Source organism: Gobio gobio (genome assembly GCF_949357685.1).
Source record: "Gobio gobio genome assembly, chromosome: 9".
Classification (NCBI taxonomy): Eukaryota; Metazoa; Chordata; class Actinopteri; order Cypriniformes; family Gobionidae; genus Gobio; species Gobio gobio.
The window spans coordinates 28,831,621-28,846,616 of NC_137115.1; the positions used below are offsets into that span (position 1 = coordinate 28,831,621).

Genomic DNA, 14,996 nt, shown 5'->3' on the forward strand with positions numbered 1-14,996 from the left:
TTTACTGAAAATTGCTGAAAATCATCCAATATCCTTTTTATGTTTTAGAATAAGTGTATCAAAATATCCATAAAAACATAATTGTATTGTATTTAACATAATTGTATGCATTTGAAATATAGAGATGGGTTCTGTTTTAATGTAGGCCCACCCAAGTGTACCTAAAATAAAAAGAGTTTAATATACAGGTTTATGGCTCTTAATTTCTTTTTAATTACCCACTTGTAAACTCATGTTCACTGTTCTTTTTTATAAATATAGTAGGCTATTTGAATGAAATCTATATTCATTGAGTTGAATCGAAAATCGAATCGAGAATCGAAATCGAATCGATTTGAGAGCTTGCGAATCGAAATCGAATTGAATCGGAACATCTGAATCGATACCCAGCCCTAATAGTAACACACATTGCTTTCACTTATTGATGGCATCATACCCTCGGCTGACTGGCACAGCAGATTCCGCCATAGTCGTTGCCTGGGTTACATATGTGTGGGGCGGAGCATATAATAGGGGCGCGTTTGTTTTGGTGATTTGAAATGGGAACAAACTGCAATGCAATGTGTATTCTGACACCTTTCTATTAAAACCAGCATTAACTTCTTGAGCAATTTGAGCTGCAGTTGCTTGTCTGTTTGATCAAACCATACGGGCCAGCCTTCGCTCCCCACGTGCATCAATCTAGCCATCACACTTGGCCCTTGTTAAACTTGCTCAAATCCTTATGCTTGCCCATTTTCCCTGCTTCTAACACCTCAACTTTGAGGACAAAATGTTCACTTGCTACCTAATATATCCCACCCACTAACAGGTGCTGTGATGAAGAGATAATCAGTGCTATTGACTTCACCTGTCACAGGTCACAATGTTATGCCTGATCGGTGTATGTTAAAATTAAATTTGTTCCTGTGATGCAAAGTTGAATTTTCAGCATCCTTACTCTCATATTTTTGGGAAAACTGCATTCTTTGATGAATAGAAAGTTCAGAAGAACATTATTATAATAATATTATTATTATTATATTAATTTCATTAAAAAAAAAGAACTCCTTACTGACTCCAAACCTTTGAATGGTATTTTTTTATCAATGCTAAAATACACTGCTCTGTGTTTGTCCATCGTAGGTCCTCGTTCAGCTCTCAGTATGTCCGATGGGGACTATGATTACCTCATCAAGTTCCTCGCACTGGGGGACTCTGGGGTGGGAAAGACCAGCTTCTTATATCAGTACACAGATGGCAAGTTCAACTCCAAATTCATCACCACAGTGGGAATAGACTTCAGAGAAAAGCGTGTGGTGAGTATTTTTATTACTGGAACTAAAATGACTGACATTTTCATAGTTTTATTGATGTTTCTTATATTCCCTTCACCGATGTGTATATGCACGCATTGCTATTTATATGTTGACATTTTTAACTATTTTTGAGTATTCAACTATGATGGTATATTTATAGTTCTATGCAAATGAGATGCCTTTCTCACAGGCTCATTGGTTCAGATGTTTCCTGCTTGTTTTGTAATGGAGGTTTAGTGTTTTGGAGTCCCAGCCGGGGTTAACTGAACTGTGAAATCCCATCGTCCTGTTCAGCTCTGCACATGGAATCTTGCCCAGAGGTTAAAAACAGCCACTCATGTGTAAATCGCAGCCTCAGGTGAAGGGAGATATACACGCGTTCGTCTGAACACGGTCATGAATACTAGATACAGAAAAAACACATGCAGAACACTGCGCTCCTGCGAAAGCAAACAGACGTTCTCAGAGTAATTATGCTTTTCCTGAATGCAATACGATGCCTGAGGCTGCTTAATTTGTTGGGAACACGCTACAACAAGAGGCAGTCTACATAATCCACATGATACACACCTTAAACACGTCAGATAGATAGACAGACAGATAGACAGGATATACAGAATACAATAATATGTGTATTAATATTTATCATGTACAATCAACCAATTATTGTGGTAAAATAAACTTCACTGCAAGCATTTAATTCTCTTAAAGGGGTTTATTTTATGATAATGACAACTGTACATTATCCCACTCGCGTTATTACCTACACATCCCACCTATTACATGGCTTATCATATAAAATATATGGACATTAAATATTGATTCAAGGTTGTGGAGAAAGAGCGTGGCGTGATATGCCAGACTTGATTTAGCAGCTGTATAGCAATTCTAGATGATTTTAAATTTAGTGTCATTGAACTGAAATATTTGATTCAGAATTCCTCATTTGAGCAATCAGAATCAAGAATTTCACAGAGACATGCAACAAAAAGAGTGCATTAGTGCACTATAAAAATATATTATTTTGAAAAGCTTAAAAAAAACATATACCATTGATTTAACATCCTTGTAGCTTACTTTAAAGGTCTATCTTTAATTGTTTATAAGTTCCCTTTGGAGAAAATGAATGGGATTTTAACTTCCAGACTTTTGCACTCTATAATACTATATAGTACTAAAAACGGGTCCCATGGTAAAAAGAACTGACTAAACATTTGCTTGGAGAAAACTGGTATAGATACAGAAATGTGAATTCAGTAGAGCAGATTGGGTGTATGTTTTAGTGGAAAGATGAATTCATACTGCATAACAGAGCAGGGATCCCTCCTTAAGAACAAACACTTCAGCACTTAAGACATCAAACAAATGCTGATCGTTCAGGGCCACACACTCAAGAATCATACTACTAATGAGACACTTCCAGCTCTGAATCATCAAGTTTGCATTTCGTGGTTGTGTTTGACTAAGTGAAAAGTAAATTCAAGTTTCCTGGAACTGCATACCAATGTACTAAAAACACACACACAGCAACCACATAGTAACACCCTAGCAACCACCGCAACAATGTGGTAGCACATTTTGCATTGGGTAAACCTCACATTTTCTGCAAAGAGTATAGTTTCTTTGTCGAAGGGGCAAGGATATTCAAGTATATTATGCACTAATATGGTCTCTTATGGGTCTTTAAATAAGGTGTACAAATCCAGCGGTCCTGATGGCACAGCTGGGAGAGGTCAGAGGATCCACATTCAGCTTTGGGATACGGCCGGTCAGGAGAGGTGAGATGCAGATCAGTACTTTTGCTTTACTTTCTAACATGCAGTCAGTGAAAGGAATCAAATAAGAGTCAAAGAGGTTTTATTTGATGTTCTGGCTGGTTTTTCACTGTTGTGTAACCTGTGACTTCTCCTCTAAACACAGATTTCGGAGTTTGACCACAGCATTCTTCAGGGATGCCATGGGCTTCCTCTTGCTCTTTGACCTCACGAGCGAGCAGAGTTTCCTTAATGTGCGGAACTGGATGAGTAAGTCCTTTGTATCTTACTGAGTCCAGACTCTCTGAAACGAACACATGAGACGGATACATATACACACTGCTTATTTTGTTTTAATAAAAATATGTTTTTGAATTTCTCTGTTACCACATTTAAAGAGTAGCTACATAAATTTTGCACAAATTATCCTTTTTTTAAAGTCCCCTTGTAGTAAATAACTTTATCCCTTAAAACATAATCTTTGATCGCCAAAATGTTTCAATGAAAAACATTTCTTCATGCCTTAAAATAGCTTGAATGTAACTCTACAACCTTGCTTCATTTAGTATACACGGAATATGCAATATAATTGCATATTCTGATTGGTCAATAGCTATGTTTTATTATAAATAAAACATGGCTAAATGAATGCTTCACCTGACCGTTCTGTGCATCACTACACAGAACTCTTAACAACCACTCTTAGCAACATAAACATATGTTTGGGGGGGCTGGGGGGGATCCTGTACATTAAAGAAAAACATGGATTGTCATATACATTTATTTAGAGAAGTATTATTTGTCGTATTATATTTACCCAAAAGTTTCATTCATACTGGAAGGCAGAGGGCGCAGAAACTCCACATTTGCCTCAGAGAAGTAATAGTTTTCTTGAAATCACTAAAGTGAAGCTAGCGCTGTAGGCTGAATAATTAGAAGATAGAAACATTTTGACTGATTAAACATGCATACAATAAACACGACTGCCTCAAGATATGGTGTATTTGAGAAAGTATTCAGTGCTGATTGACAGACTTTATCACTGTATAGACTACTGTCTTCCTCATTCTGTGATAAGAAGCCACATTGGCTCACAAACACTCGACTGACATGTTATTAAACGTTGTATTTTGTTGAACAGGTTTATGAATGCTTCACATTACTAGTTTGTTAAGATGTTTGACGCATGTTGTTTTTTCAAACGCACGTTATAAGCGACTCAATTGGCTCGCATTGCTTTCAGACGGAGCAGTGTTTACTCCTGATCACAGAGCTGCTCTTCACTAACACGCTCTGCATATATTTATTTAATTTAAACCGCAGCCTTTGCGCTTTCATAATCGCACATAAGCCAAAATCGATTTAGATTAACCGTGCAGCCATAATTTAGATAAAGCACATATAGTCCTATGTTCTTAAGAAAAATCTGTTTGAATGTCCGCTACGATATCATATCATGTCCTTTTAACAGTTAAGGGGTTTTCCTGTGTCCTGAGTCTGACACTAACAGCACAAGTCAAAGCATTTGTCAGTTGTGTCTTGATCCTGTGTTCACAACCAGTTTCAGTCCTTTCAATATAAAAGTCTTCACTTCGCTGAGTGACTCCCTCATTAAGACTTTTCTGCCATGTAATGGCGTAATAATGTAACTTCTGTTGCTGTTCACGGTCAGGGGCTATTTTTTCCAGTGGAAGGAAGGCTTTGTTATTTTACTTCATGAAAGTTGCATTTGTACATATTTTTCGGCTTTAAAATGTTATATTTGTATTGTGTGGTAAAAGTTTTATAAATACACTATTTTATAAATATAGATTTATAAACAATAGTTTTTTTTTTTGTTTTTTTTTAAGTATACTGGTTTAAAGAAGAAGAGGAAGAACAAATTCTAAAGGCTTGTCTACAAGTTGATGTATCAGAATCGTAATGCTTTTCATGTATCACTCTCTACAACGCTGGACACTTAACAGTAATTAATATGATTTGCTCAGTAAATAGTTAATGATATGCTAAACCCCGCCAGCACATTGATGTGATGTGTTACAAGCTAGTTTGTGACGTAAGAAACACCGGCAATTTCAAACCGTGTTTTTGAGACAGTCATTGGTTCACTGTAGTTTTAAGGAGAAAATACTCAGTAATTGTGTTGACTTATGCATTTGCACATGGTTTGTCTTAAAGCATATTAAAAAAAAAACATTAAAAACTTGATTTTCACCACAGGGGGTCTTTAATTTAATTTTTAAATAGCAGCTTAGAGTGGTTTCCCATCTAATTGCAAGAATAATACATAGTTTTTATAATAATAGTTATTTAATATAATTTGATTTCTTGTATTAACTAACAGCTTACAGTGGTTGCTCATCCTCTAATAATAATAGTAAATTATTTAAATTTTTATATAATTATTTTTGTAAATTGTATTTTTAACTAGAAGCTTATAGTGATTGTCCATCTAATATTAATTATAATAATAATAATTATTATTATTATTACTATTATTATTATTATTATTGGATGGGTAACCACTCTAATCTGCTAGTTATTATGATTATTCTAAATAATTTTTCAAATACCGGTAATTAATTTATTCCTTTCATTTACTCCTGTGATGTCTTGTTCAGGTCAGCTGCAGACGCATGCGTACTGCGAGAATCCTGACATTGTCTTGTGTGGAAACAAATCAGACCTGGGGGACCAGCGTGCCGTGAAAGCGGACAGTGCACGAGAACTTGCGGAGAAATATGGGTGAGACGCCACATTCACCTGATCTGTGTCTGAATGTGATGTCACACATGACCATGTATGCTTAGAAAAGTTTAAGACAGAACTGCTTCACTACTCGTGTGTGGAATGATCTGTTGATTTGAAAGCATTTAGGTTTTGTAGAATACGGATGCAGTGATGCTGGACCAAGCAGGCGGCTGCTGGCAAGTTAGTTAAGAGGTCATCACATACTAATGTGATTGTAGAGATAAAATTACACAAAACACAAGGGAAGTTGTATGGATTTGTCTGATAAAGGTTTAGAAATGTGAGAATTCCCAGGCGTGCATCCTATCTCGATGTAGGTCTTCATACGTGCTCACAGGGTGCGGGTGACTGCTAGGATGTTTGTTTTAAGGGCCTTGTCTCTACCGTGTTTGCCTAAGATGAGGGCAGCTCTTGTTAAATGTGACACGTTAAGATGGCAGTACGCCGAAAAGCTAATATTTACTGTTAATGTGTCTTCAGTTTAGAAAAGCACTTGCATGCTCGGTAATAGTAATGTTCGGGATTACATTAGAAGTCTTTTAAGGCATCTAAGAACGTTTTGGCCTTTTTGGTGTCAAAATTAGACTTTCTTTGCTCTTAATTATGTTCGGTACATTTTTGTGTGAGGTTACATTTAAACCTTCAGAGTAACTTGTTAAACGTGTCAATCTTTATCCAATCCCTCTTCTGACATATTTAAATGTACTGACTTTGTTGAGTTGTATGTTATACAAACCTATGCATTCAAATGCATTATTGCAGCATTTAATGTACAATTCAGATATGTATAATAATGCAAGAATTTAAATCATCAGCTCTTAATGGACAGCTTTTACCTTTTGGAAATTAGGCATTTGTTAGATAATAATGAAGACAAGAAGATGAAACCATCATAACAATGAATTATGTCCACTATACTTTTTGTTTTAGCACCCAATTCACAAAAAAAATTATGATGGTCAAGTCAACTTTATTTATATAGCGCTTTTAACAATGCAGATTGTTTCAAAGCAGCTTTACAGTGTTAAACCGGAAAATAATGCAACAATTTTATTCAGCCGTCTAGCCATTCTGGAGAAAACGGTTATGTCATCAGTTCATTTAAATTATCATAAAGTGACAGTGTGGGCTTTAGATCAGTTATTAGATCAGTAATTTAGTTTATATGGTTATATATATATTTAGTTTAATAATTAGATTTAGTTGGATATTTAGTTGAAAAATTTAGAAAAATGTTAGTATCCCCAACTGAGCAAGCCAAGCCAAGGATTAAAGGATTAGTTCACCCCAAAAAGAAAATTTCCTGACAATTTACTCACCCCCATCTCATCACTGACAATAATACATGTTGCTTGATCTCACGAGACCTCTGTAACCACTAGCCTGTCGCAATTAAAGGATTAGTTCACCCCAAAATGAAAATGTCCTGATAATTTACTCACCCCAATGCCATCCAAAATGTTCATGTCTTTCTTTCTTCAGTTGAAAAGAAATAAAGTATTTTGAAGAAAACGTTCCAGGGTTTTTCATCATATCAGCGCAAGATGAACAATTTAGGTTAAAAAGTGTTTTTTTTTTAATTTAACACTAGAACCGCCACAGGGTAAAATTTACCCATGGCTGTTTTTCAAATGTACATAACAGTCTCCCAGTCACTGACTTTTACTAAAACTGTGTTATTTACAATCCCCTGTTGTTAAAAATTGTTTAGATAAAAACAGATTTAAAAACGGGGCATTTATACCTATAAAGCCCCAGCGGGTAAAATTTACCCCTATATAATTCCTCTATTTTCGCGCTGTGTTTGAGCAACGCGTCGGCTGACTGTAAACAGTCACACAGCGCACGGTCAAATAAAAATGTTTTAGCCTATTTATTAATGTTCAAACTTTGGATTAATTATACATTTTTGTTTAGCAATTTTGTATTGAGTATTGTTTGCTACTGTGTTAACAAAAAAAATAATTCAGATATAATGGAATTAATAAAACTATTTTCATGATTATCCCAAGTTTATTGGTGTTGTTCTCTTATTCAAAATATAAATGATATAACTATACAATTGAATAATTAATTAGGTCAAACTGTGCGCTTGAATTCGTATGTTATCCTTATAATATGTTGTCATACATCTTATGCAGTGCTGTGAATTATTATTGCTCTTCATTGTCTATTTAGGGTATTTTAGTAATTTAAATAATATGGGTTATCTTAATATGGGATTAATGACATTTTATTATAATATTACACCACCCAAATGTGTATTTATTTCCATCTAATTCTCGTTATCATTGCTGGCTGGTTTAGCCTATAGTCACCAAAAAGTGATTACTGTAGCCTGCTTAAAATAGCATAAAACAACAGGACAAAAACATAGTTGATGACTAAAAATAATCATTTCATGACTCTATACTTTACTTTGTGAAGACAGTGGCATAATACAGTGATGTATTACGTTTTTTTAGCCGTATCAATACCGTAATAATCTGCATGGGTAAATTTTACCCGCTGGCGGTTTTAGGTATACAGCGACCCCTGGCGGTTCTAGTGTTAAATGACCGATCGTTTCGCTAGAAAATACCCTATTCCTCATCTGAGATCACGCAGAGCCTCTGAAGCCCATCGAAGTGCTTTGAAACTGCATTGATTTGGACCTTCAGCATTTTGGTTGCACCTGAAAAGCATTAAATTATGTAAAACCCTGGAACATTTTTGTTCAAAATACTTAATTTATTTTCGACTGAAGAAAGAAAGACATAAACATCTTGGATGGCATTGGGGTGAGTAAATTATCAGGACATTTTCATTTTGGGGTGAACTAATCCTTTAATTGCGACAGGCTAGTGGTTACAGAGGTCTCGTGAGATCAAGCAACATGTATTATTGTCAGTAATATTGACAATGTGTTTATCCCTAGTTCTTAGCAGTTTGCAGTGACTCATCTGTTGAATGTCATCGATTCTGTTGACTCATCCTCACATCTAAACTCCTCCCAGGCTTGTCGTTGTACAAACAATAGACATTTGAATCTATCACTGCAGAGGTTCTCAATCTTTTTTGCTTAACGATTAATTTTTTTGTAACTTTTTTTTGTTCAAAATTTTACCAAATGTAGATAAGTAAATACATCATTAATCCCTCTTCTAAAACATGTTTATTATGACCTTGATTCACTAAGGTAAGCCTATTAGTGTTTATATTTTAGACCAGGCGGGATGGTTTTCGCGGGAATTTGTGTATTTGCGTCACTCGTCCATGCGTGTCTCGTCATATCTGTAAATGGATAAAAGTTGCTCCGGCTACTTTGATGTGTGTATTGTGGGAATGGCATAGGTTAGTTGTCACAACCGGTGAGAAAGGTTGACATGGAGCATGCTAAGGGCCCTCTTTTAACAATCTACGCTCATCTGGGTCTGAAGCGCACAGCGCAAGTGCACTTAGTCCGAATCCACTTTTGGTAGTTTAACAACGGGAACAATGGTCATCGCGTCTAGCGCATGGTCTAAAAGGCTTGTCCCTATTCTCTTAATGAGTAATGGGTGTGTTTTGGGCCTAATGTGCAACAAAACAACCAGTCTGATCTCTCCAATTCCGTTTAAAAGCCAGTTGTGCTTGCATCATGGCGGATTTGCTATTTACATGGCAGAATTTGCAAGCAGAAAAACTGAACGCTTCTTTAGCGAGGAAACTGATCTGCTCGTCCTAAAACGCCTGCTTGCTCATCATTACTGCAAATATGTAGGCTAATTCGGATACATGCAATTAATATCCATTATGACATGTAGGCATTTTTATATTTATGTATACAATAATAATCTTTTACATTTTAATCCTTTAATTTTTCATATTTAAAATGTTTGTGTGCTGTGTGTAATTAAGCAGAGTGTACACATGTTGTGCACCTGCCTGTAGGCGCATATTACTTATGCACTCTTTAAATAACAAAAAAATACTGTGCCATTGACTTTAACCCAGGTTTTTGTTGGTCAATGGCTCAGTTGTAGCCTGGATGCCAGCCGAATTTAGCCCCGCCCACAATTTTTTTTGCTCGGGCAATTCGGTCTGGACTCGCTCCATAGAGGAGTAATTATGCCCGAACAGAAACTGTTCGGACCAATGAAATTGTCAGGGCGGGCTTTAGACGATGATGGACAGATGATAAACAGTAACGTAATCATCCACGTCATCGAAGGCTCTTGGGTTGAATTTGCTCTTATCCTAAACGGAGAACTTGTTCGTATATGCATTCACCTTCACTATTTCTCTCAGAAACGATGATCGTGTTGGTAAGTACTCTGTGTATCCTTAAATAATTGTATTACTGGCAAAGATCGTTTACACTCATCTTTTTCTTGTAACGTTACTTAATCCAGCGTGCGTGCAGACAGGGTTTCCAAGTGTTTTTGCAATGTCGCGCACAATTGCTACTCAAAACTATAGCCCAAAACAATAACTTTCCGGGGTGTTCTCCGGAAAAAAATGGCGTTTGGTTGGCAAAATATGTTATTTTGCAAGGTTGCCTGCTAAAATTCGCATTCCTGGGTTTATATAATCACATAATTGGGGTCGCTTCAACCCGCGGACATGGAGAAAAACACGGACTTGGCAACACAGTGCAGTTGAGTTCTGTTGACATTTGACAACTAACGTTACGCGTCGCTCCGTTGCTCTGATTGGTTGTGGGTCTATCCAATTGAGGTCTTTCCTGGCTCGGTTGAAACACGCCCCATAATCAAAGCTCAATGGAGCGGTACCAGACTCAAATTCTGACTAGAATTGAGTATGGCCACGCCAGGCTAGCTCAGTTGTGTTCAGTTGCCTCAAAATAGCAAAGCGCCAGAACACACCTTGTTTTCAGACCAGCACGCTCAAGGGCGCAAATGCATTTGCTATTTAAACTACGTGGCGCAGGACGTGAAAATGATAACTGCATCTGGCTGAAACTAGCATGACGCGTCACCATGGAAATTCTAAAATAATGGTCGCCTTAACTCTGGAGGGTCCGCTAGAATATTTTTAACTTACGCGAGCTAGTAACCTATGGTAAAAAAAAATTCAGCTATCCCTCTCCCCAAAAAAATGCCTAAACGAATGGTGGCCTTTGAAAACGTTTTTTTATATATATATAAGACAGGTGGGAAACAGAGTATATGTTTGGTAGCACATACCTGTGTGAACAACTGTTTTATTTGATGAAGATGAACAAAAAAAAGTCATACAGCAGTCCTTACTGATGAACACCTTCGCTTAATCCAGAGTATTTTCTCAGCTCAGAGCCTGACCCCAAACAACATACCCCAAATCTTAATTATTTGTATTAATATTATTTTTAACTAGTAGCTCAGAGTAGATGCCCATCTAATAATAATAATAATAATAAATGTTTGGAAAGAACATTCTACAGTGCATTTAAAACAAATCATTCACACCAAGGACAATAACTATAATGATTATAGTTTTAAAAAAATATTCTTAATGTACAAGAAGTACTAGAGTCTACAACTATAACTATGAAAACACCTTTCAGAAAGCTTGTTGACAGCCAATCAGAATCCACCCTTCCTTTAAAAACTCAAGCATTTAAAGTGGCAGACAAAGTTATCATGATTTGATATGGACGCTAATATAGTCAGAGTTAGTTATTTTTATCATTTTCGTTCTTGGAGCCAGATTTACTAACGGTAAATTAGCGTGAGCGTAATTCCAAAAAAGCGTAGATTGGAATGGAATCTACTACTGACGATGCACAGATTAAAGAACACAGACCCAGCCGATCATTTCCATAATGACCAACACAATCTACCAGTTTGCATCTGGTTTAAAACATGCTTTTTTTGGTCGGTAAATAATGGCGCAAACACCAGTAAATTGACGAGCAGAAACCTTAGTAAAAGTTGCGTGATACATTTAATCTCCTCCCATAAATGTTGCATCTGAAAGGGAAACTCCTACAAATGCATATGCAATAAGGTCAGCCGTAAAAATAACTGTGCCCACGCCTTTTCATCGCTATTTTTTTTCACCGCGTGTCTTTTCTTAAATACTGACAGTAGTTTTTTAACGGCAAAAGAGGGTTTGTGCAAGCTGTTAGTAATCTGGCTCTTAGTGTAAATGGCATTTCGATTGTGATGTGTGTATTGAATGAAATGCTGTATACCAATGAAAGCAACTGTCTAAAGAAAAAATGTTATGCTTTGAGCACTATATCAGTAGCTTAGCAACATTCTAGTTCCAAACTCCGTTGGATTTGTGATTGGAATCCGTTTATTTTTTCTTCTTCTTGCAGTGTCCCGTACTTTGAGACAAGCGCTGCGAACGGGGAAAACGTGAGCCATGCTGTGGAGGTTCTGCTGGATTTGATCATGAAGCGCATGGAGAGATGTGTGGACAAATCCTGGATACCCGACGGAACAGTTCGCACCAACGGTCACAGCACGAGTGACCTGGCAGAGCCACGGGACACAGACCAGAGCAAGTGTGCCTGCTAATGCCACGTTACAGTAATAATCCTCCCTGTGTGGCCTCTGCTTCCAGATGCAGTGAAGGCTCTCTGATCTTTTTCATTAGTAGTAGTATACATTTTGGTTTAATTCAGTGGACGTAGAGGATCAGAGACCCTGCGCTGCATTAAACCAGGGGTCGCCACATCCTCACTTATTAGTTTTTCTCAGAATGGACTAAAGCCAGCTAGATTGTTATCAAGCTTTTGACTGGTTACCAGTCTCCACGCTTTGAGAGCACTTTACACCAAATCCTTCATTCACAATCCTTAATGCATTAGACTAGATGTGTATCAAGGGCTTGATTTCTCTCACTGTGTTTCACTGTTAGTGCACATTTACTGTTCAAACTAGATCTGGACTAAATGCATGCAGTGGACATCAGTGCATTTCTCTTGATTCCAACACAGTTGTTAGAAAATGAAGTTTGTGTTGATTTTCTAAATTGAACCTCACAATACAAAATTACTGAAATATAAACATATTTAAAATATATACTTTAGTTCAAAATGACAATTCTGTCATTATTATGTAATTTGAAACCCATGTGACTTAAAAAAATATATATATTAGAAAAACATGAACTTAAAATGATGAGGGTGAGTAAATTGTGACAGAATTGTATTTTTCTTTTCTTTTTTTGTGAACTTTTCCTTTAATAATTCGTGCTAGTTGTCCCTCTCTAGTGGACTGATGGTGAATTGCACTCCCTTCAACGCCACTTTTTATCAAGTTTGTAGAACTTCACACTTTTAAATGTGTTACTATGTTATCTCTAGTCATGTAGATGTGTCAGACAAATAGAATAAGTATTTAGATGTTATGATATTCATATTTAGATTAGTGGTTGATTTATATTGTACATTTGTTTAGACATTCACCAGGTGTTGGTTGTGGATTTTGTATTTCTTGACTCTGGTTCATGCAGCTTTACTGCCACTTCATTTAATCATGGGATTTGATTTGGAATGTTGTTTAGATTAAATCTCCACATCTATACTGTAAATTATGGTTAAAGTTCATACTTTATTTCTCAAAAAGGGGTTGCAAAGTGCCAGTATTTTAGTCTTTTTAGTCCCTCAATTTCAAAAAAGTAAAACAAAAGAATTCTGAGTTAATTATTTTTTTTCTTCTGCGGACATTTTGGTTTTGTTTACAGAATAATTTCCAAAGTGCTTTATTTTACTGTAGTGCCTGTAACACTGTATGATTGCCAAACACTGTCTTTTGTGCCAAATACTGAAACTCTATTTGAGAAAATAAATATATTTTATTTATTATTATGATGTTGTCATATAACCCTTTTGAAATGCATTACTTATTAGCTGACGCGTTTTAAAATGGCAATAATGCTTGTCTGATGAAATCTGAAATTGCAGCACAGACCCACAAATTAACCCTTGTTTTGTTTTTGCATTTTTGATTAAGATATTGGTTGACTCACAAAGAGTTTCTGTTTTTAGTATGGCAATGCGCTTACAATCTTTATCCAACTGCTGCTTCCATCAAAGAAAACCCGTAGTATTTGGAAAGAAATCGAATACTTGAACAGAATGTTTTTTTTTTTTTTTTGCTTGTTACAATATCTATTCTCTCGGTTTACTTGATGAATAATAATAATAATGTATTTATATAGCACCTTCTGAACTGAAAAATGTAAATAAAGATCATGAATCTTGCTACTTTTCTCAACACTGGTAATGATGAATCACATTAATCACAGTCAGGGACATTCAGCTGACGAAAGAAGGGTTTGTTCATAGCCCTTGAGAGAGGTTTTTTTTTTTTTTTTTTTGCTCAGACAGCCAAAATCGTACAGTGTACACCCGACTTAGTGTTTACTTTGTTTTTACAAAATTTCTAATCATCACCATTATTTGAATACATTTTTTTTTTTCTTATACTTGTCTAATATTGTAGTATTATCTCTTTCAGATGAACCCATTCCTAAATGGAACGTCACTTCACTTTCCTGTCTGTGAATGGTTAATGGCCAAATAGTAGTTTGGCTTGTTGAAAAATTTAACAAAACCTCACAGGTTTCATAATTCTTTATATCAACATAATAAATGAATAACAAATGAATAACGAATTATACAACTACTATAAGTATACCCTACCTTACAGAGACCGTTATGCCTACATAGTATACAGTTATATCTCAACTGATGATATTTATTATCATTGAAAAATGTAAATAGTGCAAAAAGATCTTAGCTCTAAGATTTTCATTGACACTGGTTATTTATTTATTTTGGAGTTTACTAGAGGAGTTGTAAGAACTACTTTTATAGGGTGCTTTTTTGTCCTTTTTGGAGCTTGACAGATGTGGTCAATGTGGTTATTTACTCATCTCTCACCAGACCTCTTTGTTTTATGGTGACCATAAAACATAGGGGACATGTTTGATTCACTTTTGACGTGGCCACAGCATATAAACTCGTGGAAACGTGATAAGTCGTGGCCACGAGATCATTATGTTCCACGACCACGTTCCCACAAATTTATAGTGTGCCACATGAGTCCTGAAAACTGAAGCCAAAGAGTCTCGATGCCAGGTGACTGGATGCAGTATAGGTCATAAACCCCGCCCTCTCCATGTATTCTGATTGGACATGAGACAAACAAAACAATCAAATTACACTTCAAACTATTTCTATTTAGTTTGAAGTGTATTATTAAGTGTACTATTT

The 14,996-nt window shown here is 36.1% G+C and overlaps 1 protein-coding gene across 1 annotated transcript in view; it reads left to right on the forward strand.

Annotated features, from left to right (window-relative positions):
• The window catches only part of rab27a (RAB27A, member RAS oncogene family), a 37,290-nt gene extending 23,308 nt beyond the window's left edge, over nt 1-13,982 (forward strand). Inside the window, exons 2-6 of the mRNA XM_079825388.1 lie at nt 1,126-1,298; nt 2,991-3,076; nt 3,219-3,322; nt 5,674-5,797; nt 12,090-13,982. Of these exons, the coding sequence (XP_079681514.1) occupies nt 1,146-1,298; nt 2,991-3,076; nt 3,219-3,322; nt 5,674-5,797; nt 12,090-12,291 (669 nt within the window). The 5' untranslated portion in view covers nt 1,126-1,145 and the 3' untranslated portion in view covers nt 12,292-13,982. The remainder of the gene's footprint in view (nt 1-1,125; nt 1,299-2,990; nt 3,077-3,218; nt 3,323-5,673; nt 5,798-12,089) is intronic.
• The last annotated feature ends 1,014 nt before the right edge of the window (nt 13,983-14,996 follow it).